Raw genomic sequence first — 25,788 nt, 5'->3', positions numbered from 1 at the left:
GGGGTCAGTGTACCTTTAAACCTAGTAGGAAACTGCTCTCTAAAACTTCTTTAGGCTGGGCGCAGTAGCTCATGCCTCTAATCCCACCATTTTGGGAGGCCAAGGCAGGTGGATCACCTGAGGTCAGGAGTTCGAGACCAGCCTGACCCATATGATGAAACCTGTCTCTGCTAACAATACATAAATTAGCTAGGCGTGGTGTCACGCACCTGCAATCCCAGCTACTTGGGAGGCTGAGACAGGAGAACTGCCTGAATCCGAGAGGCAGAGGTTGCAGTGAGCCAAGATCACACAACTGCACTCCAGCCTGGACAACAAGAACAAAACTCCGTCTCAATAGTAATAATAATAATAATAATAATAATAAATTAATTAATTAAAAAAAACAATGTACGCGGCAGCTCTCACCTGTAATCTCAGCACTTTGGGAGGCTGAGGTGGGCGGATTACGAAGTCAAGAGATTGATACCATCCTGGCCTACATGGTGAAACCCTGTCTCTACTAAAAATACAAAAATTACCTGGGCATGGGCATGAGGGCGGGTGCCTATAGTCCCAGCTACTTGGGAGGCTGAGGCAGGAGAATCACTTGAACCCGGGAGGCAAAGGTTGCAGTGAACTGAGATCACGCCACTGCACTCCAGCCTGGCAACAGAGTGAGACTCTATCTCAAACAAAACAAAAACAAACTTCTTTAGAAGGAAAAAAGGGGAGAGGGTAACCTTTGGTCATTTCATTAATTTTGGAGGATGAGCAAAAAGTTCAGGGTATGGTGAAATGAAAAATGAGTCCTGACCCTGCATATCCAACATGATACAGAAATGTGGAAGGTAGTACTTGTGTTCTTTATTGGGTTAATTTTCTTTTTTTTTTTTTTTTTTTTGGAGACGGAGTCGTCGCCCAGGCTGGAGTGCAGTGGCCGGATCTCGGCTCACTGCAAGCTCCACCTCCCGGGTTTACGCCATTCTCCTGCCTCAGCCTCCCGAGTAGCTGGGACTACAGGCGCCCGCCACCTCGCCCTGCTAGTTTTTTTGTATTTTTTTTAGTAGAGACGGGGTTTCACCGTGTTAGCCAGGATGGTCTCGATCTCCTGACTATTAGGTTAATTTTCTAAAATAAATATTTAAGTGAATCATTTTTAGCTATAAATTTTTTGTTGTTGTGTGTGTTCATGTCTTAAAGGTCTTTATTTAGAAATGAGTGAAACAAATTCTTTTTCTTCTTTTCTTCTTCTTCTTATTTGTGACAGAGTCTTGCTCTGTCGCCCAGGCTGGAGTGCACTGGAGCGATCTCGACTCACTGTGACCTCCACCTCCCAGGTTCAAGCGATTTTCCTGCCTCAGCCTCCCTAGTAGCTGGGATTACAGTTGTGCGCCACCATGCCTGGCTAATTTTTGTATTTTTAGTAGAGACGGAGTTTCGCCATGTTGCCCAGGCTGGTTTGGAACTCCTGACCTCAGGTGATCTGCCTACCCTGGCCTCCCAAAGTGCTGGGATTATAAGCTTTAGCCACCGTGCCCCACCAGATTCTTATTTTTAAATAACAAATGGAAACGTTCTGATCCGAGGCATTTTTTTTGAGATCTCCATTTAGTTCAGTTTTGCAGGTTCAAAATATATATGTATTGTTAGAACTGTGTTCAAGGCAAAGCATGCGCTGGACAGTCAGGACTTCTGTGGGCTAGCGGTTTTTGTCCAAGGACACCGTGCTATTGTTAGTGTACCGTTCAGTGGCTGTAGATGAAGCTGAACACGTGTGTCAGATTTGGGTAGTCAAGAGATCTCCATATTATAATGTGTTCCTTGATTTGTTAAAATTTTTCATATAATAATAGCTTGCTTTAGTAATCATTGAACAGTACTTACTTACCATTCAATAGTATTTGTTGACGCTCAGATCCTCTTCCAGGAGCTTATATTCTAGTGATGAGGACAGACAGCAAAAACGTGAACACGTAGTTAAGGGTTTTAGTACATAACTAAATCAGTCTCCCCTGTGATAAGATCAGGTTGTTCAAGGCAGGAGAATGACCATGGTTAGGGTTAGACTGGGGAGGGAGGGCTGCCTCAGCTACCAGTGCTCTGTGTCCCCAGCTCTGTGCCGGCTGGCACTCAGTAACTGTTGGTTGCATGTCACTTGCATGCAACCGTCTGGTTATCTTAGTTATCCTGCGTATGGTTAAGAACTAAACGATTTAGAAACTCTCAGCAATCAGAATAGGATTTGCAAAGCTTGGGACAGTGAAGCTCAAGTGCTTTCCTCACGGATTGGTCCTTTGGGCCCTCATTGTGTGGGCAGCGTGTGTGGGTGTCTTGGTCCTCAGCACATTAGAAGCCTAACTGGGTTCGGGTGGGGATTGAGCTTGAGTGGTGAGCAGTGCTGGCATGCTCTGATGGCCTTTGAGGAGAGGGACAGCCACCCAGACACCAGAAATCAGAGGAGCTGTTGTCTGCAGCATCCAGCAGAAGGCTCTGGGGCCTTCTGTGTCTTGTGGGGCAGCCTGTTGATTTGTGTTTCATAATGCTATTTAGTTTCAGAAGTCTGAACAGTATATATTAGATCTTTCAAAGCCTTGCATCTGAGTGCATTAACACACAAACAATAATGATCATTAAAGAGTTAGATTTTAGGCCGGGTGTGGTGACTCACATCTGTAATCCCAGCACTTTGGGAGGCTGACATGGGCAGATCACCTGAGGTTGGGAGTTCGAGACCAGCCTGACCAGCATGGAGAAACCCTGTCTCTACTAAAAATATAAAATTAGCCGGGCATGGTGGTGCATGACTGTAATCCCAGCCACTCGGGAAGTTGAGGCAGGAGAATTGCTTGAACTCGAAAGGCAGAGGTTGTAGTGAGCTGAGATCGCTCCATTGCACTCCAGCCTGGGCAACAAGAGCAAAATTCTGTCTTAAAAAAACAAACAAGCAAGCAAACAAAAAAGAGTTAGACTTCAGCTTCAGTCAGCTGGGGTATTCTAATTGAGAAACTGGTTTTTAGAGGTAACATTTAGGAAATAATTAATATTTTACAGACAGCACTACAACTTCTAGTTTAATAAGTCTTAATGGCACCTGTATAGACTTCCAGGTGGGACTGGGCAGGGCATCCACATGACTTAGGAAGGCAGTTGGAGATGTAAGGCAGAGTCACGTGATTGACCATATTCACACAACTCACGTGCAAAGTGAATTGGACTTAGAGTCCATGTATTTCGAACCCAAAGATTCTTTGGGTAAACTAGAGTTGAGCAATCTGTCCCGTCACGGCTCCCATTGAAGGACAGCTGACCGGGTCCAGTTGGTTGGCACTGGGCCCCAGGTCTCAGGGAGAGCCCCTCTGTGCTGTTCCAAATTTCCTCAGCCCATGCTCACAGAAGGTGGGTGCCAGTGAAGTTGGTCCTAAATGGATGAATGAGCCATGTGTCTGAAAGGAGAGCACATTGGTTTTAATTGTGGAGGAGCATATTTGGGGGCACCCAGGTCTCAGTTTGCTCAGTTCTGTAGGTGGGTGCTCCATTGAAGATTTCCACTGTGCCCACCTGTCCTCCTCCTTGCCCCACACCCTGCACCCAAACTTCCTGGAGCTGGACTAGGTAGTAAAAAATTCTAGTCAGCTTGTGGCTGCTCTAGTGTTAGTAGGTTCCTGCAATCTGTCCTGTTGTTGTCTTGCTTAGAAAACAGCGCCCCCCTCCCCAAACAACACTTCCATATTGTGTGTGAGGGTTTCTGTAACCAGAAAGTCAACATATTAAAGCGCAATTCATAGGGGAGTTGCTGGCTGTGTTGACTGAGCTTTACAGTCATTTTAACACTGGCAGAAGTGTTATCCTAACTGCTTTAAATCAAACTGCAAAGATGCTTGTGTGAAATATAGTATTAGATATCAAATCAAACATATGGGTGTTGAACGGAAGGATGTGTGTTGTAGTGGTATATGGTATTCTAGCATGTGGAGTTGTATTTTATGGAAATTCGTTGGCTTGGCTTATGGCAGGGACATACATTCATTATGAGATATCAAGCTGTAAAATAAATAAAAGCAAAAAATTCAACTGTGCTGTTAAATGGCTTTCAATGCAGACTTTTCTGCTCCAACAACTTAGGCTCTGTGTGATGAGAGGCACTGTGAGACATTGTGGTCACATTTATTCTCATCCTCTTTGGTAGATCTTGAAAATAATCTGGACTGGATTTAAAGAAATATAGGAACTTTAACTTTTTCATTTTTTCCCCCTGTTACCCCACTGTATGTGTTAGGAATTACTGTGCTGATTTTTCTGAGAGGCTAAATGTTTTTCTCTTTTCATCCTTTACCATTTCATCTGTTTCCTCATTCAGCATTTCTATAGTGGAGTTGGGTTTTAGGTGTGTATCTGGTGCTCATCATTAATTTGTTAAGTGTGTCTGCTTATGGGGCTCCAGTTCTTGAAGTTCTCCAATGGGCCGTATTGTGGTATGAAACAAAATGACTTTGCCATTCGTATCTCTAGAGTGCATTTTGCTGTCCTGATATCTTGTTTTTCTTTTCCTTTCCTGCTCTCTCTTGAAATTACAGAAAAAGGCAATAGATTTCTCATTTAAAAAAATTCAAAAATACTATCCATGGTATATTTATTGCATGAGGAAGGATTTTCCTCTAAACAATGCTTTCAGGCATTTTTAGGCTGATGTAAATTAGAGATGGAGAAGATTGGTTGAGGCCATTTTTGTCTCTATACCTCTGGTATTTACACTGTTGTACGCCTTGCTTTACATTGTTACCTGTTTTATCAACTAAGAAAATGCCATCCTTAGCAAAAATAGTAAATAAAATTGATAATTTAACTGGTATATATGTGCTGTAAAGGCAGTTGGTATATTCTCACTTTTTTATTCTGAACTTAGCAACAAACATATACCATAATAAAGCATCCCAACCACAAGCCTCCTATAAAGTATTACTGAGTTAACCTGGACTGTTTGAGTTCATTTTAATTTTCACTGTTACGTGGGAATGGATTTCATATCATGCTTCTCTTTCTTAGTAGAGGCTATTTTTTAGTCTCAGTATTTAGCACTTCCTCCCTACTCCGTCTTTATGGTATTATTCAATAGTTTCTGTCTGATAGAATATGATGGTTTTTAAAGGCAAAGTCAGATTGCCTTTTGGCTTCATTGATAGTATGTGAATAGAAAGCAGCATGTCAATTTGTCTAATGAAGAGAGGATTACAAATATTGAGTTTAGTTGCTTAGCAGAGAACCCCCTTCATGTTGCCAAATTAAAACCATATTCAATTTCATTTAATTGTACATTTTGACTTTCTCATTTGCTTTGCTTGACTTTTTGACAGATGCCTCCTCAGTATGGACAGCAAGGTGTGAGTGGTTACTGCCAACAGGGCCAACAGCCATATTACAGCCAGCAGCCACAGCCCCCGCACCTCCCACCCCAGGCGCAGTATCTGCCGTCCCAGTCCCAGCAGAGGTACCAGCCGCAGCAGGTGAGCATAGCGCACTGGCCCGCAGGGCCCTGTTTTCTCCACCAAGGCAGACCCGGTTCTGAAACATCTTCCTGTCCTTTATTAAAAATTATATTCTCAGTGGAAAAAAAATTAGTTTTGAGAAAATGCACAGCTATAACCTAATCTAACTCCATCTCTCCCTCTGTCTTTTCCCCTTCTGAGATTGGAGGGTGAGAAGAATGACTGGTTTAATAGCTGTTTGCATTATTGGTTAGTGGCAGTAGAAAGTATCAGTCATTACTTGTTCCCTGTCATTTGTGTTCTGAACCTTTCAAGAAAGCACTCTGCCACTTTGTTAAGGCTTATTCAGGAGAAGGATTTTATCAATTATTTAATCCTTCTAGTTGGTACATGCATGGTATTTTTATCTTGACCTTTGTTTTGTTTTGTTTTGTTTTAATGGTAAGTGTTACTGTGTGAAAACATTGTTGCCTTTGACTGTGTTATTCTCTTTAAACTGGCTTATAAGTAGATATTCACTTCAGTTGCAATATATTAAAATACTAATTGGAATCATGTACTTTAAATATGTCAAGCAGTTTCTAGTTTAAATTAGTCTCATTAAATACTCTTTTAGGTTATTGGGTTATATATTTCAGTTTACAGAATTTGTAGAAAAATAGTATATATGTTATTTGATAAAATGATTCAGTTTCCTTATGTTTTAGAGACTGTCACTCATGAGTGACGTGAAAAGGAGTAGTGAGTGAGGGACTCTTACTCTGAATCCAGATAAAATGTTCATAGCACATCCAATCATAAGCATCAAAATAAAATTTTCTGACTGGGCGCGGTGGCTCATGCCTATAATCCCAGCACTTTGGGAGGCTGGAGGCGGGTGGATCACGAGGTCAGGAGATCGAGACCATCCTGGCTAACACGGTGAAACCCTGTCTTTGCTAAAAATACAAAAAATTAGCCAGGCATGGTTGTGAGTGCCTGTAGTCCCAGCTACTCGGCAGGCTGAGGCTGGAGAATGGCGTGAACCCAGGAGGTGGAGCTTGCAGTGAGCCGAGATTGCGCCACTGCACTCCAGCCTGGGCGACTAAGCGAGACTGTCTCAAAAAAAAAAAAAAAAAAAAAGTATATATATATATATATATACACACACACACACACACACACACACACACACACACACACACATATATATAGTTTTCCATTTTAATACTTTCTTCCTTCTCTTTTGTGTGGTGAGGTAGCAAAGAGAAGATGGACACGTAGCACCGACTTTTTCCTCTTTGAAGGACTTCTTTTGTGGCTTGAATAGATCGTGGATATTAAGCAATATAAATAAATTTATGGAGCTTAATTTTAATCAATTTGGCTGGTTTCTTAAATATTTTCTTGGGTTTTTTGGAGTCTACTTCCATGTGACTTACCAGAGAATTCTGAACAGAGTTTATGACTCTAAGCAAAACATGTTAAAACAACAGCTAGGATTTGAGACCCAGTACAGTCTTGTTTTCACATACATGTTTTTAAAAGCTTGAACCCGGGAGGCAGAGGTTGCAGTGAGCCGGGATCGCTCCACTGCACACCAGCCTTGCAACAGAGCAAGACTCTGTTGCAAAAAAAAAATGTGGTAACATATGGGGTTTGTAGCAGTAGGAATGTACATCATTTCATAGTTACCTGGTCAAGTCTTTTATTAAAGTATATGAAAATTTTAAAACACTTTAATATAATTTCTTTTTAGATGAGAGAGGCTGGTATCTGGAGTTTTGATGAAGTTATAACCTTTTTCAAGGGGCTTTCAGAGCCTTATTGAACATATCTGTAGACCCAGAGTGTTTTGTCATGTCATCAAAATTTAAGGACTCAATAGATAAATTATATTACTCATTTGACTGTAGTATGCTGAAATGAATCTCTGATCATAAAACCAATTTGATTAAGGATTCTGAATGCCTGTCATTTTCTTCAAGACCAAGCTCAAAATTTACTTCCTTTAAAAACTATTCACTGATGACTTCCAGCACATGGCAATTAGTTGTTTAATATCTTTCATATTTAAATATTTAAAGCATCCTACAGGTAAAATCTTAATGAATATTATTTTAATGTGCTTAGTTTCAGTCTATCTTATGCTTTGATTATTACTATCATTATTTTATTGATTTGTTTCATAAGCGGGCAGTAATGTCTGCAGGATGAATTCAGGAAGCCACAGTGCTGGGCAAAGGGTATGTGCATTTGCATTCCCAGTGGGTATTGCAGGTTGTAGCCAATTCACACTCCTATCTGCACATGAGAGGACTCTTCCTACTTATGTGTTAGTAGCATGGTTTTACAAAGCTTCTGGATTTTTGCCAATCTGGTACATATTGAGCATTCTAAATCCCAATGTCTGAAATATGAAATGCTATAAAATCTGAAACTTTCTGGGTGCCAACATGAACCCGCAAGTGGAAAATTCCATACCTGGCCTCATGTGATGGGTCACAGTCAAAACACATGTAAAACATCGTTTCAGTCGCACAGTTATTTTAAAATATTGCATAAAATTGCCTTCAGGCCATATATATAAGACACATTTGAAACATAATGAATGTTTAGTCTTGGGTTCCATCTCTAAGATATCTCGTTTGTGTATATGCAAGTATCCCAAAATCTGAAACACTTCTTTTTCTAAGCATATAGTTTTAGTTTACATTTATCTTGTTATGAGTAATGTTGAGTGTTGTCTTGTGTATTTAAAAGCATTTGTGTTTCCTATCTCCAGAACTGTAAATTTATATATTTTTATTTTGAATTTTCTCTCTTCAGTTGTTGGTCTTTAAAAATAATTTTAAAAACCCTTTGTATATTAGGGAGACTGGGCCTTTGTCTGTAATATGAGTTATTAGCTCCAGAGGAGGAATCAATAGAATAGAATAATAGAATAGAATCAATTGTGCTCACACGTGCGTGCGTGTGGACACACACGCGCGGAGATTTATTATAAGGAATTGGCTCATATGCTTACGGAGTTTTGCATTTCCGAAACCTGCAGTATAGACTGGCAGGTGGTGAGCCGATGGTCTGATGAAGTCAAAGGCAGCTTGCTGGATAATTCCTTCTTGCTTAGATGGGGCTGGTCTTTTGATTCTAGTTAGGCCTTCAAACTAAATGGATAAGGCCCACCCACATTATGGAGAGCAATCTGTTGTTCTCAGAGTCTCCAGTTGAAATTGTTAATTTCACTTACAGTACCTTCCAAGATCACGTGTAAAATTAACCATTGCAACTGTCTTTCCCCATCAACTGGAGATGCCAGTAAAATCATTAACTGAATTTCCTTAGGTATATGGTGTTTAGGGTCATTTTGGGATTTCTGTTATTTTCCATTGGTTCTTCTATTAATGCATTAGTACTGTACTGTTTCTTTTTTTTTTTTTTTTTTTTTGAGGCGGAGTCTCGCTCTGTCGCCCGGACTGGAGTACAGTGGCCGGATCTCAGCTCACTGCAAGCTCCGCCTCCCGGGTTTACGCCATTCTCCTGCCTCAGCCTCCCGAGTAGCTGGGACTACAGGCGCCCGCCACCTCACCCGGCTAGTTTTTTTGTATTTTTAGTAGAGACGGGGTTTCACCGTGTTAGCCAGGATGGTCTCGATCTCCTGACCTCGTGATCCACCCGTCTCGGCCTCCCAAAGTGCTGGGATTACAGGCTTGAGCCACTGCGCCCGGCCAGTACTGTACTGTTTCTCTATTGTCTTTTAGTATCTGATAGGCATAGTATATCCTCATTATCCTTCTTTTTCAGTTGTTGGTTTTCTTTTTCCTTTTGCTATTTGTATGTGCTTATTTTTTCACATAAACTTTTTCTTTTTTATCACGCTATGTTCTAAGAATTTTATCTTTTGTTATTGTTATAATGGGATCTTCTGTGAAACAGGGTACTTGGAAAAGAATAACGATAAGACACTTTACTTGAATAGCTTTTTCCTTTCTGGAGCCCGCTGACCAAAGATGAGAAATATCCCTTAATAAAAAGATGGGTTTGTTTAGCTCAGGTGGCTGCAGGCCAGGGAGGATGCAGTCCTGAGGAGCCCCAGGAGCACTGTGGAAAGGGGAAGGTGGGGCTGTAGGAGGGTTGGGGTATGTGTTAGATGACTCTAAGAGGGGGTGGCATCTTAAGGGGTGGTCCTCAACTGGCTGCTCTCAAGAAGCTGGGGCTACTTTTGTGATTAGGTATTTTAATTTTTATCTGGAGACAGGAGGATTGAAGTGGGGCAGGGTTGTCATTGGTAAAGAAGCACCAGCCACCTCACGCCTCTATAATCCCAGCACTTTGGGAGGCCAAGGCGGGCGGATCACCTGAGGTCGGGAGTTCGAGACCAGCCTGACCAACATGGAAAAACCCCGTCTCTACTAAAAATACAAAATTAGCCAGGCGTGGAGACGTTTCTGTAATCCCAGCTACTCGGGAGGCTGAGGCAGAAGAATCGCTTGAACCCGGGAGGCGGAGGTTGTGATGAGCTGAGGTCGTGCCATTGCACTCCAGCCTGGGCAACGAGAGCGAAATTCCATCTCAAAAAAAAAAAAAAAAAAAAAAAAAAAAAGCACCAGCCACTTAGAAAAAGAAGCGGGGATGGTTTGTCATTTTTGTCATCAACAAGTGGCCCTAGGCGCCTGTTGTTTCAGGCACTGTTGCTGTGCTGTAGGAACTGTGCAGTCTGCTTGCTCTTCTGCCTGGTTTTCCTTTGCTTGCCTTCGCACATTTCCACTCCACCATCCCTGCCTCTCCTGCATGGAATAGCTTTCCATCTCTCCACTTGTTTAGGTACTTTTCTTTTCTTTTCTTTTTTTTTTTTTTTTTTTGAGACAGAGTCTAGCTCTGTTGCCCAGGCTGGAGTGCAGTGGCCCAATCTCAGCTCACTGCAAGCTCCGCCTCCCGGGTTTACGCCATTCTCCTGCCTCAGCCTCCCAAGTAGCTGGGACTACAGGCGCCCGCCACCTCGCCTGGCTAGTTTTTTGTATTTTTTTTTAGTAGAGACGGGGTTTCACCATGTTAGCCAGGATGGTCTCGATCTCCTGACCTCGTGATCCGCCCGTCTCGGCCTCCCAAAGTGCTGGGATTACAGGCTTGAGCCACCGCGCCCGGCCGGTACTTTTCAATTTATTTTATAATATTCTTCAAAAAATGGCTGCTGTATTGCTTTTGTTAGGATTATTCCTATATACCTTATGTTTTGTTGCTATTATAAATTGTATCCTTTAAAAAATTACATTTTCTCATTTTTACTGGTGTATACAATTGTAACAGACTTTGTATATTAACTTTCTGTGTCTGTGTGTCCAGTCACCTTTTAAATTCTTGTGAATTCTGCTAATTCTAGTGATTTGTGAAGTCTGAGGTTTTTTTCATTAAAATAAACTTTAAAAAATCACTGCCTTCCTACTTTTTTGCCTTTCTACAGACTGGCTTCTCTGTACACATTCCTTGAAACATCTGGTCATTCCTGTGTTATCCCTGATTAAATGAAGCCTTCCAGCATTTCATCATTTAATACAGTGTTTCCCCTTTCTTTTCTTTCTTTTCTCTTTTCCCTTTCTTTTTGTAGCTGTCCACTGTTGGGCTAAGGAAGTTCTCTTATTTTCTAGTTTGCGAAGAGATTTTTTTCATGAGTGGATACTGAATTTTATCTTCTGTCTTTTTTGTAGGTATCGAGATGATCACTTTGTTTTTACTTATAATCTGTTTTTGAGATAAATTACCTTTTAAGTATCAAATGAAACTTGCATTCTCTAATAAACATAGCCTCATGATATGTTATCTTTTTGATTCATCACTGGATTCAGTTTACTAACATTCGTTTTAGGTTTCTTGAATCAGAAATTCATGAATTAGATTGAACTGTAATTATCCTTGTTAGATTTTGGTATCTGTACTTTTTGAGCTTTGAAAATGAATTGGAGGCCAGGTGTGGTGGCTCACACCTATAATTCCATCACTTTGGGAGGGCAGATCACCTGAGGTCAGGAGTTCGAGACCAGCCTGGTCAACATGGCGAAATCCCGTCTCTACTAAAAATGCAAAAAAAATTAGCCAGGTGTATTGGGACACGCCTGTTATCCTAGCTGCTTGGAAGGCTGAGGCATGAGAATTGCTTCAACCTGGGAGGCAGAGGTTGCAGTGAGTCGAGGTCGCACCACTGCACTGTAGCCTGGGCGACAGAGCAAGACTGTCTCAAAAAAAAAAAAGATGAGTCCCTTTTTTAGTTTACTAAAAGAGTTTGTGTTGTTACCTGTTCTCTGAATGTTTGGTAAAAGTGTTTATAAAGCTATAAAGGGTTGTATAGCTCTTGATTTTTACCTTTTGTCTTATCCCTGATTTTTAAACTTTTTTTAGTAGAGAGGAGGTCTTGCTTTATTGCCCAGGCTGGTCTCAAACTCTTGGCCTCAAGTGATCCTCTTACCTTGGCCTCCCAAAGTGCTGGGATTACAGGCATGAACTACTGTGCCCAGCCATTTAAAATTTTTGATTGCATTTCTTTTGTCAATATAGGCATATTCAAGTTAAAAATTTCTTCTTGTGTGAGTATTGCCATATATATTCCTATGTGTAAGAATTTGTCCATTTCATATAATTTTTCAACTTTATTAACATAAAGTTCGTAATAGTCTTTATTACTTTAATCTCTGTACCATCCAGTTAAAGCATTTTAATTCATAATGGTTTTTCATCTTTCTTTCTTGATAAAACCCTTTCCAAAGTGACTTGGTCTTTATTGTTTCTATTGTGTGTCCTTGTAAACAAACTTAATGAAGTTCTTCTCTCACCTTGATTACATCTTGCTTTCTACTTTATTGATGTTTATTTTGCTGTTCTTCCCCCCCCCGCCCCCACTCAAGCGAATGCTTATTTGAACCTTTTTTGTTGATGAAGCTAAATATGAGACTAAAATTTTTTCTCTTAAGTACTGCTTTGGCTGAATCTTTCAAATTTTGATATGCATCATTTTTGTTTTCTTTTAGTTCTAGAATTTTTTTCTTTTTCTTCATTCCTTATTTTTTTTTTGAAGACAGTTTTATTGAGGCCTGGGTTTGCATTCTGTTTCCTCAGAAGGATTGATGGGTCTTTGCTTTTGCCAGTTGCCAATGGGTACCAGTCTTCTTGAACAATGTTTTGTGTTTGATTTTGTGAAAGTTTTATTACAAGAAGATTCTTAATATACAGATACACAGAATGACATAATGACCACTCCTATGCCCTCACCTGGTTTTAATATTACCAATATTTTACCACATCTGCTTCCCTGTCTCATTTTTTCCTCCTCTTCTGACTTTCTTCTAAGTATTTTAAGTCACAGATACAACTTTTCTCCGCAAAATAGTTCTGTATGTGTGTATGAAATGTAAGGGCACTTCTTTTTTTTCTTCGTTTTCTTTTTCTTTTTCTTTGAAACAGAGTCTCGCTCTGTCGCGCAGGCTGGAGTGCAGTGGTGCAATCTTAGCTCACTGCAGCCTCTGCCTCCTGAATTCAAGCAATTCTCCTGCCTCAGCCCCGAGTACCTGGGACTACAGGTGCGCACCACCGCGCCTGGCTAATTTTTGTATTTTTAGTAGAGATAGGGTTTCACCATGTTGGCCAGGATGGTCTTGATCTCCTGACCTCATGATCCGCCCGCTTCGGCCTCCCAAAGTGCTGGGATTACAGGCGGGAGTCACCATGTCTGGACAAGGGCGTTTCTTATATAACAGCAGCGCTGTCGCCACATCTTATTAAATTAAATATAATTCCACTTGTCTACAAACCTAGCCATGTTCAGATAGCCCCAGTTGTCTTCAGAATACCCTTCTATATCATTTGTTTCAAGCAAAATTTAAACAAGATTTATTATATTGATTTGGTTCTGAAGCCTTTTTATCTAGGACAGTTTCTCCTCTCCCAAATTTGTGCTTTGACATCTTGAAAATCCTGGGTCAGCTGTCCTGTGGAATGACTTTATCTGCTTATTTTCTCTTGATGTGGCTTAACTTGCTCATCTGTTTCCTATACGTTGCAAGTTAGATTCACAGGCTTGAAGATAAACATTTTGTCTGTGGTCATTGTAAATTATGTTCCCAACGTTTTAGGCCTGTCCTTGTTCACAGGATGGGTCTGTGATCCTCCTTTTGAGTGAAGAGCCTCCAGGTGGTTCTAGCCCCCGCCTTTCTTGTGACCATCAGCTACAGCTGAGGCTGAAGAGACATTGTGATGGACAGATAAAGCTTCCCTTTGTACGCTGTCCAGATTCCTCACAAACTACATTGGTGAGCACAACACATGCTGGTGACCCTAGGCCTCTGAGTTTGGGGTGGTTGTTATCCATCATTTCTGACTGACTTGTTCTGGATGCTTCAGAGACAATGCTGTGGGTTTATTGTGTCAGATGGAGTATAATGTTTGGTTGTCCCACAACAGTGAAGTTAAGATTGATTAGAGGGTTTAGGTGATGATGATCTCTGGGGCCGTTCTAAATGAAATATCTTCTTGAGATTTTGTAGACCACACCATGAAGTGTTAATTTTGACCGGATACCCTGGTGATTGTTAGCTTGTGGTTGCTGTTTCTTAAAGGAGCCACTTTAAAAAGTCCTCCTACCTCAGCATATCAAGTTCAAGAAAGGTATTTCTCTTTTCTGTTTAGTGGGTTTGCAAGCTCTTAAATGATGGGTATAGCCCTTCTTGGTCCTTAATTTAACTGAGAGGTATTGTCTTGTATTTTACTCCCTTTTGGCAGGCCCTGGACTTCCTCTCCTTTCCCTGTTCCTCGTATAGTTGTCAAAGGGAAAGTTAGACTCTATAGCAAAAGTCAGCTTCTACTGCTGTCTTGGTTTCTCTGTTCTCAGTTTGCTCTCTGGGTGTTCTTTGTGTCACTCACATTTATGGCAAGTCTGGGATTCATTTAAAAAGGGTTAGAAAAGGTGTTTTATCCACTATTTCGGGTTTTTCAATCAATAGCTATTTAGAGCATCTAATCCGCCATACTGCTGGAACTGGTAGTTTCATATTTTCTAGTTGTTTCTTTGGTATCCTTTATACAATTGGAAACCATACCAATATGTAATATTTATGATAGATCATTTAGAACATATAGATAATACCTTCTCATTGTTTTGAATCAAACTTTTCTAGTGTCTCCTTTATTCTTTTAAAATAAAGGTCTTAGATAATGTGAACTCTCCACACACAAAATTTTAAACAAAATTAGAATAATGCATGAACTGTTTATGGAAAATGAAAAGAAAGAAGTTTGTAATTTGTATGCTTGATTAAGCAAGTGTTTAGGCATACTACTTTAGAAGACTTGTGAAGTAGATGCTTGATGTATATGAGGGATCACTGTGAACTTGACAGCTACAGAATGAGATTGATATAGGAATATTGTATTGGCAACTCAGATGTCTCAAACAGGGTTGTCAGTGGTGATGTCATCTTTTGAAATGGTGAGCAACTGTTGGCAAAGTTCTGTGCAAAACGAAGTATAATCTTCCCTCAATATACATGATGGCTTTGTTTCTGGAAGATTTATTATGTCATAAGATGATTTTAAGAACGCCTTGTTCTTACTTGCAAAATGGTGTTGCGTTCTAGACTCAGCTAAATAATTAGGTTTTTTTTTTTTTTTTTTTTTTTGCTTTGTTTTTAAACATACCTGAATGTTGGCACTTTTGAAAGTAGTGTGGGCTGTGACATGCTGATCTTTTCTATCAGTCACTCTTAAATGTTGCAAGATAAGCTAGCATTCCTAGCCTACAGCCACTGTTTAAATGCATTTCTGTGTCCCTATGACAACTAACTGCTCCCTTGAAATCCTGTCACTACATGTGTTATATATGTCCTTAATGGTTCTGAAATTCATACGTAAAGTGAGTTACCTGTGTATAAAATTTCAACCATGAGTGTAATGCCCTGAGTGTACTGGAAAGAGGTAGGAAAGGACAGAAAGCCGCCTATAACACGTTTGTGTTTCTCTTAAGTAAATGCTCAGGCTCTTCTCCATTAGAAGGCTTGTGAGGGAGTCAGAGGCTTGTGCCTGGGTGTGTGGTTGCCATGGACTCCATAGGTGCAAATGAGGCTGCTACAGATGTGTGGGTCGAACAGCTCAAAACCACCAGCAGGCAGAGAGTCCATGGGCTCAATCACCACACACCAGTGATTATAGAATTGAAAGTATAGAAGACCACTTTAAATAACATGCTCACAGAGTTGGTAAAAAGAAAAGGTAAGTTACCCAAAAGTCTGGAAATGTTATAAATTTGTAAATAAAATACAAATACATAGTAAAAACTGGTAAGAAAGTAAAGATTTCTTTTCCTTTGCCTTATTTGTATTTTCTAAATTGTCTACGTAAGCATGGAGCACATATATAATATTCTTAAATGTTATGTAAAGGATTCCACGTTACTTATTATACAATGTAAGGAATTACCCGTTCCAGTGGTATAGCAGATAGGTGCTCTCTATGTCTCTATTGATCAAAATATCTAAAATGGTGGCTCAGTTCTTCAAACTAAATGAAACAGTCAGTCAATCCTTTTTTTTTTTTTAACTGTTTCTCATGCCCCTCCTGTCATCACTTTCTTCCTTACCCAACTAAAATTCCAAGCCCATCATTATACTTGCCCTCACTCTCCTGCATGTACTTTTAAATACTTATCTTATAAGCCCCATCTTATAAACCTATTTATGCAAGCCTAATGAAATACACCTTCATGCCCACTCCAGTGAGTGGGATGGGGAAAGAGGGAGGGAAGACCCTGCTATTCCTTTGAGTTGGTGACCACTGATGTTAGATCATCTTGCCTTGTAACTTTGCATTTCCCTAAGGCTATTTCAAATCCCCCTCTGTCTTCAAGCCCAAAAGGCTTAAGCCCTGCTTCTCACTCTGAGCTAGTGAGGCTGCTTCCTGTTTCATTGAAGAAATCAACACAAGCAATTAGGAGAACTTACAGGTACCAGCCAGCCTGTGTCTGCATATCACGTCTGCCTTCTGTGATGTACACACTCTGCCAGAAATCTCCTTGTTCCTCTGGAAGGCTGCCCCGTGCCCCTGGTCCACTCAAGTTCTTGGTTTTTCCCCACACCATCCATTTCTCTGTCCTTCCCATTGGCATTTAAACATGCCACCATTTCTCCCACCCCAAACAAAACAAAACAAAAACACCTTTCTTGACCAAAACCGCAAGCCTGTTTTTCTCTTTTCTGGTGCTCTCCACTTGCTAGCGTCCCTTGAATTTACTCCATCTACGCTTTTGTTTCAACTATTCTATTGAAACAACTCTTTTCATACTTTCTTTTTTTTTCCACTTTCTTTGTAAATTGAGAGGTAAAATTGTATTATTTACTGTGTACAATGTGATGTTTTGAAGAATATATACTACATTGTAGAATGAATACATCTAGCTAGTTAACGTATACATTACCTCACATAGTTAACCATGTTTGTGGTAGGAACACTTTATATCCTCTCAACGTTTTTCTTTTCTGTTTTTTTTTTTGAGACGGAGTCTCGCTCTGTCACCCAGGCTGGAGTGCAGTGGCGCCACCAGGGCTCACTGCAACCTCCGCCTCCTGGGTTCATGCCATTCTTCTGCCTCAGCCTCTTGAGTAGCTGGGACTACAGGCGCCCGCTACCATGCCTGGCTCATTTTTTTATATTTTTAGTAGAGACAGGGTTTCACCATATTGGCCAGGCTGGTCTTGAACTCCTGACCTCGTGATCTGCCCGCCTCAGCCTCCCAAAGTGCTGGGATTACAGGTGTGAGCCACCGCGCCTGGCAACATTTTTCAAGAATACAATATATTACTAACTATAGTCACCATGTTGTACAATAGATCTCTTGAACTTACTCTTCTCATCCTACTATGGGACTTCCCATCCTACTAAGGACTTTGTTTTGTCATTGTTGTGTCCCTAGCACCTAGGTCAATGCCTGCACAAACTAGAAACATAGCAAACATGTTGAAAATTGTTGATTTAATCATTCAAAAAATCTTTTTTATTTGCTGAAACATAAAGATTCCACTCTCCACTTCCCAACAACCAGCCTGCCCCAGCCTGTGAGCCACCATCCCCAACTCCCAGCCCGTCATGCCCCCATTCCACTCTCTACTTCCCAATAACCAGCACCCCTACCCATCCAGTGAGCCACCATCCAACCATCCACTTCCCAGCAACCAGCCCATCCCTGCCCGTGGTGCCTCCATCCCACTCTCCATTTCCCAACAACCAGCCCATCCCAGCCCCTGGTACCCCCATTCCACTCTCCACTCCCCAACTCCCAGCCCACCCCAGCCCGTGAACCACCATCCCACTCTCTGCTTCCCAAAAACCAGCCCACCCCAGCCTGTGAGCCACCATCCTACTGTCTACTTCCAACTCCCAGCCCATTCCAGCCCGTGGTGCCCCCATCCCACTCTCCACTTCCCAACAACCAGCCCACCCCAGCCCATGAGCCACCATTCCACTCTCCACTCCCTAACTCCCAGCCCTTCCCAGCCCGTGGTGCCCCCATTCCATTCTCCACTTCTGAGATCACCTTTTCTAGAGGCCACATTTGAGTGAGATCATGCGGTATGAAACAGCTCTTTTCAAAGCCTCCAGTGTTCTGTTACTCAGCCGATGGGTGATAGTCATTCCTTCCATCCTTCGCCTGTCATGAGCATTCCACGCATTTGATGGTATCTTCCTCCTTGGAGCACCTGTCTTGCCTGGTTCCTGGGACGCCACCCTCTCCTGGCTCTCTTCCTACTTTGTGGCCGCTCCTTGCCTTTCTCTGCTAGATTTTCTTTATCTCTGTGGCCTCCAAGTACTGGCCCATGACCAGGGCTCAGTGTTGGCCCCTCTTTTTTTGTGGCTCTACCCACCTTACCTGTATGATTTCTTTTACTCTCAAAGCTTTAAGTATCTGGAGGCTTGTGACTTTCATATGTACTTTTGCAACTTGGACCTGTCTTGTCCTTTCTGCATCTATGTATGTCCAGCTCCTGCAGGTAATCACTAATTTGAATGCCCAGCAGGCTTGGGAAAATCAGTATATCCAAAGCAGGCCTCTGGCCACTCAGTCCTTTATCCACAAACCTGCCCTGTCTATATTTTCCCCCATCCCAACAATATGTATGTCAATCCATCCTTCCTGACACTTTGAAATCTTTGGTTCTTCTCTGTCAAGCCCACTCTTTTTCTTTTCTTTTTTTTAAATATTGTGTGTGGTTTCGCCTTAAGAAAATAAGATTTATGAGTGGAAGGACTTTGTTTTGTCATTGTTTTGTCCCCAGCACCTAGGTCAATGCCTGCACAAACTAGAAACTTAGTAAACATGTTGAAAATTGTTGATTTAATCATTCAAAAAATCTTTTTTATTTGCTGAAACATAGTAAATATACTTTATAGTGTTGAAGAAGATAAATGTTTACTGCTGGGTATTTAAATTTTGTGATTTCTTTGGAATTGCAGATAGTGCTTTGTTGAATGCTTTCATAGCTGGTTCTTTTGTGCAGTATAGATGCGTGTATATAAGCAAACAGGCTTTCTTCTTCAATAGAATTGCTGGACAAAAGAACAGGCACATTTTAGGCCAGGCACAGTGGCTCATGCCTGTAATGCCAGCCCTTTGGGAAGCCGAGGTGGGTGGATCACCTGAGGTCAGGAGTTTGAGACTAGCCTGGCCAACATGGTGAAACCCTGTCTCTACTAAAAATACAAACAATTAAACAGGTGTGGTCACGCGCATCTGTAGTCTCACCTACTCAGGAGGCTGAGGCAGGAGAATCACTTGAACCCAGGAGACAGAGGTTGCAGTGAGCTGAGATCGTGCCACTGCATTCCAGCCTGGGCGACAGAGCAAGACTCTGTCTCAAAAAAAAGAAAAGAAAAGAAAAGAACAGGCACATTTTAAAGATTTGGTTTTGGGCCGGCTCAGTGGCTCACTCCTGAAATCCCGGCACTTTGGGAGGCCAAGGTAGGCAGATCACTTGAGGCCAGGGGTTTAAGACTAGCGTGGCCAACATAGTGAAACCCTGTCTCTAGTAAAAATACAAGAGGCATACCTGTAGTCCAGCTACTTGGGAGGCTGAGGCAGGGGAATCACTTGAACCTGGGAGGCAGAGGTTATAATGAACCAAGATTGCGCCACTGCACTCCAGTCTGGGCGACAGAGCAAGACTCCGTCTCAAAAAAAAAAAAAAAAAAAAAGGCCCCCCCTGCCTTTTTTTTTTTAACATCAAATTCCTCTCTAGAAGGTTTTAACAAACTATGCCCTCTCCCAGCTCACTTTCCTACATTTTAATCTATATTTTCCAATGGTTCTTATTTTAAGTTTTATTTTTAGTGAGGATTTAACTGTTTTCTGAGCACCAACAGAATTAAAGAGACCTCACAGAATTTGCAAGTCGAATGGATCTAGGTGATGTGTTACAATGATGGAACAGATCGTGGAAACTCGATTGTATCAGGAAGAAGTACACAGTTGGACATTGGTAATTTTTTTGTTTTACTGTTGACACTGTGGCTCCATAAATTCCACAACTTCTTGTTGTTTACATTTTCGTTACCATCACCATTTCTTGTCTCTGCTGCTCTTTTTAGGGGGCAGAATTAGAACTGGAGTGCGTAGGCCCGGTTTATTCTTCCTGTTGTAGAGAGAGGATAACTAGGACATCAGAGGTGCATACTGTGCCTTCATCAGACATCTTATTTACCCAACACTCATCATTTCCTTCTTTTAAAAAGTATCTATTTTTAAGGCCTTTAAAAAAAAGCTATTTGAAGAAGTTGCTTCCATTTTAAACTATTTTTACATCCTAGCTTACTTCCTCAGACTTCATTATCCGAGATTTAATACTTTTGTATACAAGGGGAAAACTCCTTTAATACTGCATTTTAGTTTTAGTTTTGTTTTACTCTAACGTTTCTGCTTGCCTTACGTTTCACCATTTTCAGATCTCGATGCATCACATGCGGGTCTGCTTCCTGGTTCCCTGTCCCTTCTTAACAAACTCTCATGACCTTTCTCTCTCCTCCTAGTACCTTTAGACTGAGAATCGTTTGCCTTTTACCTCTGACTCCTCTTCTGCATCAGACTCACTCTCCTAAGATACTGGAAGAGACCCCCTTTCCTGTTGAGGCCCACATTTCTCAAGGAACCTTCACCCATCGTCTCCTGGCAGGTGTTGTGTGTTAAGTGTCAAGGCCAGTGTTCCAAGAATCAGGTAACTCAAAAGAGAGCTGCCTGGCCGCAGACAGGGAGCTGTCTGTCAGTACCCTTTCTTGTGACCTAGTTCTTCTGCTGGTCTGGGACAGTTGGCATCCTTGCACAACCCTGTCTGTTTTCATGGCTTTAAGGGACACTGTTGTGCCCTCATAGCCAGAAGAATCTTTTTCTTTTTGTAGGAAGTAACCCCATTTAAGAAGTCATCATTTTTTTTTTTTTTTTGAGAGGATGGATCTTTTTTGGCCGGGCGCGGTGGCTCAAGCCTGTAATCCCAGCACTTTGGGAGGCCGAGACGGGCGGATCACGAGGTCAGGAGATTGAGACCATCCTGGCTAACATGGTGAAACCCCGTCTCTACTAAAAATACAAAAAACTAGCCGGGCGAGGTGGCGGGCGACTGTAGTCCCAGCTACTCGGGAGACTGAGGCAGGAGAATGGCGTAAACCCGGGAGGCGGAGCTTGCAGTGAGCTGAGATCCAGCCACTGCACTCCAGCCTGGGCGACAGAGCAAGACTCCGTCTCAAAAAAAAAAAAAAACCTTAGTGTAAAGCAGTGACATAATTTCAAATTTTGCTTTTATAGGTATAGTTACTCTTCAAGCTGATAGAATTGCTTCAGATTCTTAAGGGAAATAATGGGTATTATGAAAGTGTACTTACTTACCTCAGGTCTGTTGGACAAGTAAAACATAAACCATTTTATGAGCTGTTTTGGGCTTGGGACTGTTTTGCATGTGGGAATCTAGTATTGAAACAGACGTTGTCGCTGACCTAAAGGAGCCCCCAGGTGAAGAGGAGGGTTGATGGTGCCTTGGGAGGGGTGTGTTTCAAGCTGTGATTCTAGTGTTGTGAGGCTTAGGAGAAGATATTGTCAGTAAAAGTGTCTCAGAGGAGGTCTGGAAGAATGAGGAAGACTTTGCTGGTGAGAGAAGAAGTGATCCTGGGGTAGGGCTGGTTCCCAGTTAGTGAGAATAAAGGGGATGCCCGTTCCTGAGCGATACCAAACTAGACAATGAGGTCAGTTAACAGGTCAAGGTCATTTAGATGGAGCATATTAATTATGGTGGGAACTATTGATTTATATTGCCTTTACCTCAGTGGTTAAAAATGAAATGAGGTTATTTATTGTTCAATATCGTTTAAAACAGAAAATAATACTAGTTTAGCAGTCAACTTCTAGCAGTAGATCACTTGGTAGTTGGACCAAGTGGAAATCTGAGTCTACTTTTATGAGAGTAGGTAGATGGGTGTTTAAGTTATATTTTCTAAAATATCTCTTTCTTCAGACATCTTTGTGATCAGCATTTTTAAAAGGAGATGCAGTGAACTGAAAGTATTTGGCACATGGGCAATCATTTGGAAAAGAAGGAAATAGTACTGGAACATGGGGTGAAATAAGTTTGAATTTTTTAACATAAAATATCCATCATAATCAACATAATAAGCACAATATTTCAAAGGGGCTTAACTTAGAAAAATACTTTTTTAAAAGCTAAAAACATAGTGAAATATATTTTTGAATTAAAGCTTGTAACAGCATGCCACTCAGGCCATTGAAGGGACACAGAAGTCACATTAAGGACAGAGGCTGTGATCCATTGTGGGGTAAACAGTTCCTTATATTGTTATTTATATTATGCACATCTGTTTCTTATGTAGAAATAAGACCAGAATTTAATTTATAAGCCAATCCTGCAGATTTTTGGGGAAAATTAACCTTACAAGGCCTGTGGAAAGCCACTGAAGTGTTCCTTTCACTTGTTTTGAGATTTTATTAATAGAGCAAAGACAAGGACATATATAGTTTGTTGCCATTAATTGCTTAGTTTTTAGATATTAACACAGTCTATTAATTAGCTCAATAAAAACCAGAATTTAGTTAATTAATGTTATTCTTTGTTTTAAAGGATATTATTCATGAAGCCTTGGGTTATGTTTGAATTTTGAATCTTTTTCTTTCTTCTTGCTTACCCTGTGTGCAGTTGTCTCAGGCTTTGAACCATTGCTGAGGGAAATTTCCTTTTAAGTTTAAAGAGCTCATGAGCATCCGAGGAGACAACTTCTGTGTCACTTAGTGACTGAGCAAGGCCTATTCCTAGACTCTGATTGTTGACTTGGGGCTTCTAACCTTGTGTTGGGGCCGGTTCTGGGAGCACAGAGGTGGGGTTAGATAGACTGCAGGAGCTATCAGCCTGCCTGCGCTCGCTCTGGCGGGATGACTGATGCCAGGAGGATGGGAATGAGGAGTAGTGACCTTCCTCTCTCTGTTCCCTTTTTCTCCCTTGAGGGAAAAACTAGTATAGTCAAAGCTCAGCACTCTTTTCGAATATAGATGTAATTTGCTGCATTAACAGTTTCAGTTTATTGTGTGTTTTGGTGGCATTATTCCTGAAAGCTTTTTAAAATAAAAAAATAGAAAAAAAGACTCATTGAAGAATGAAGAAAAATAACATTTTGAGAATGTTAAAATGTCTTTTGGCATGAATTTGGTTTAATTAATTGCTGTAGAAATCAGGGTGAATCTGTAGTTAGTTGCAACTATGTCTGCCTGGGCCTTTGCTTTTCCTTAATGGTAGCAGAAAAAAGCAAGAGAAAAATCCTCAGATTTTATACATGTCACTTCCAGTTTCGAAGCGTTTTTGGCTTTTAATGGAAAACTTTCAGTAGTTTTAAAATATGTTTTGGAGTACAATTGGGAATTTAATTGCATTGGATCATAATTTGATAATGCTGTTTATTCATTTTCATGTTTAACATGTATTTTAAGTTGTTTTTTCTTTCTAGTACCAGAATCAAACCAGGAAGTGAGGAATTATATAGTAATAATATTTTCAATACTAATTTTAGAAGGGGATGGAAGACTCCTCCTGAGAAGAGTAGCCAGGAAGCCAGGCAGGCCTGGAGTGTGCGGCCAGCTGTGTCCCAGTTTGAAGCATCTCAGACGCTGTTGGGCAGCTGCTTAGCCCAGTTTAGAAATGTAGAGATCACATCAGCTGGGCATGACTGTCTACCATGGAGACAGGAGAGGAAAACCTTAGATCATTGAAGATGTATTTCTTAGTTGGGCGTGTTGGCGGACATCTGTAGCTCCAGCTGCTCAGGAGGCTGAGGCAGGATCCCTGAGCCCAGGAGTTCAAGGCTGCAGTGAGCTCTGATCGCACCACTGCACTCCAGCCTGGGTGACAGAGTGAGACCTTGGCTCTTTAAATGAATGAATGAATGATATATTTCATCAAAGGCTAAAGAAAAACTTCAAACACCTTAGGAGGGTTTAGTCTAAAGAGCAGTTAAGCTTCACCTCCTCTCTGATCCTAACACTGCTGTAACTAACTGTAGGTGAGTGATCCCTCTCTCCCATCTGAGGAGGATTTATGGAATTGAACCAGATGTCCTCACGCATGAATGGGCATTGCCTTCTTCTCTAGATTTTAGTCCTAGTTTCCTGGACTCAGCAGCCGGAGGAAGAAGAAGCCTGCTCTTCTAAACCAGAAAGTTGGGTAGAACTGGCACTCTCCGAGCAAGGCTCCTCATTGCACCCCTTCACCTCCCTCCTCTTCAATTCCCTGGGCCTGACAGCCCATCTGTCTTCCTCTCTGATACCCTGCTCCTGCCCCCACTGGTATTGAGGGAAGAAGTTAGGAAGAGAATGCAGTGTGCAATTAAAAGTATCATCGAGGCTCATTATATATTCACTCAATTCTCTTCTCTTTCTTTGATATTTATATTCTGACACAAGGGAGATTGGGGAATTATTTTTTTCCTGGATTGTTTTTTCACTACTCTCAGCTGCTTTCATTTGTCTTTAACATGCTCATTTCAATATGTTAAACTATGAAAAATGAAATAAAACATAATTTATACATATATTAAAGTTCTTCATCAGTTTCTTTGATTTTTAAAATTTTTAGAGTAACAAGCTCTATGTATATTGTATTCCAGAGGAAGATTATCTGCAGATGTTTGAAGCGTAGCATTATTTTTAGCATTTGCTAATGTGGGCGGTGGTCACCTTTTTCTTTTTTTCTGGAAAAGAAAGAACAGAACCAGCTGTAGGTCACTGATTGATTTTCACCAAAGTGCTAGGCTTTTGGGAGAGGAATGGGTTTATGTCTCTTTGCATTAGCCTAGGGAGGCGGAAGAAGATGGCGTCAGGAAGTCAGGCAGCGAAGGCTCTTTGGTAAGTATACAGCTGTGTTTTTCTTTCTTTTCTTTTCTTTTTTTTTTTTTTTTTTTTGAGACAGAGTTTCGCTCTTGTTGCCCAGGCTGGAGTGCAATGGTGCGATCTCAGCTCATCGCAACCTCTGCCTCCCGGATTCAAGTGATTCTCCTGCCTCAGCCTCCCGACTAGCTGAGGGATTACAGGCAGTAATTAATTAATTAATTAGCAGGGGGACTGCAGGACCCTGGACTCCACTGTTTTACCCGTTGCCAGATTTTTGGTGTGTCATCCTTGCTTCAAAGCAATGGTTCTCATGTCTGCTTTCCTTATGGAAGAGCAGTAGGGGATTGTCTTCAGGATGAATATATTACTCACCTTGCTTGGAAAGTTGGAGGTGTTTAACAAAGTGCCTAAAGAAATAAAGTGGGTAAAGAAATAAATTTTATTTTAATTTAATTTCTATGAAATTGATGATCGTCTTCAAATTTCTGGAGTCATCTTCGTTTTTTTCCCAAATAGAAATTTGACTGTTTAAAAGGTAAAAAGTCTCCTACAATAATAGCACCACTTGATGGGAACACACATACACACACACACACACACACACACTCTCTCTCTCTCTCTCTTAAAATGTAAGGGAATCTCTAAAAAATTCACATTTTCTGCTGTTTCTTAGAGAAGGGGGATGCCTGTGGCCTGTCTACTTTCGTAGAAGATTGGTAACGTTGATAGTAATTGGATGTTAAGTTCTTTTTAGTATATTGTTTTTCTGAAAGTCTGTATTCTTAGAATGGGGGAAGAGATAATTTTGTAAATCAAATGATCCGTTTTAACATCTTGTAAAAACTTCAAAAAGTAATACATACTTGTAAAAAAATTGGCAGAATCCTTTATGCTTCTTGCATTTTAAAAGCATTATTGATACAATGCAAAACAACAGAATCT

The 25,788-nt window shown here is 41.0% G+C and overlaps 1 protein-coding gene across 9 annotated transcripts in view; it reads left to right on the top strand.

The window, feature by feature from the left end:
• The window catches only part of ARID1B (AT-rich interaction domain 1B), a 442,707-nt gene that overhangs the window by 122,043 nt on the left and 294,876 nt on the right, over window positions 1–25,788 (top strand). For all 9 annotated transcript variants that reach the window (XM_033234961.1, XM_033234967.1, XM_033234968.1 and 6 more), the window contains exon 3: window positions 5,334–5,483. In XM_033234961.1, the coding sequence (XP_033090852.1) occupies window positions 5,334–5,483 (150 nt within the window). The remainder of the gene's footprint in view (window positions 1–5,333; window positions 5,484–25,788) is intronic.

This window comes from Trachypithecus francoisi, unplaced genomic scaffold, assembly GCF_009764315.1.
Source record: "Trachypithecus francoisi isolate TF-2019V2 unplaced genomic scaffold, Tfra_2.0 Lachesis_group15, whole genome shotgun sequence".
In the NCBI taxonomy this organism is placed as follows: Eukaryota; Metazoa; Chordata; class Mammalia; order Primates; family Cercopithecidae; genus Trachypithecus; species Trachypithecus francoisi.
This window is presented reverse-complemented; position numbering and strand designations above follow the sequence as displayed.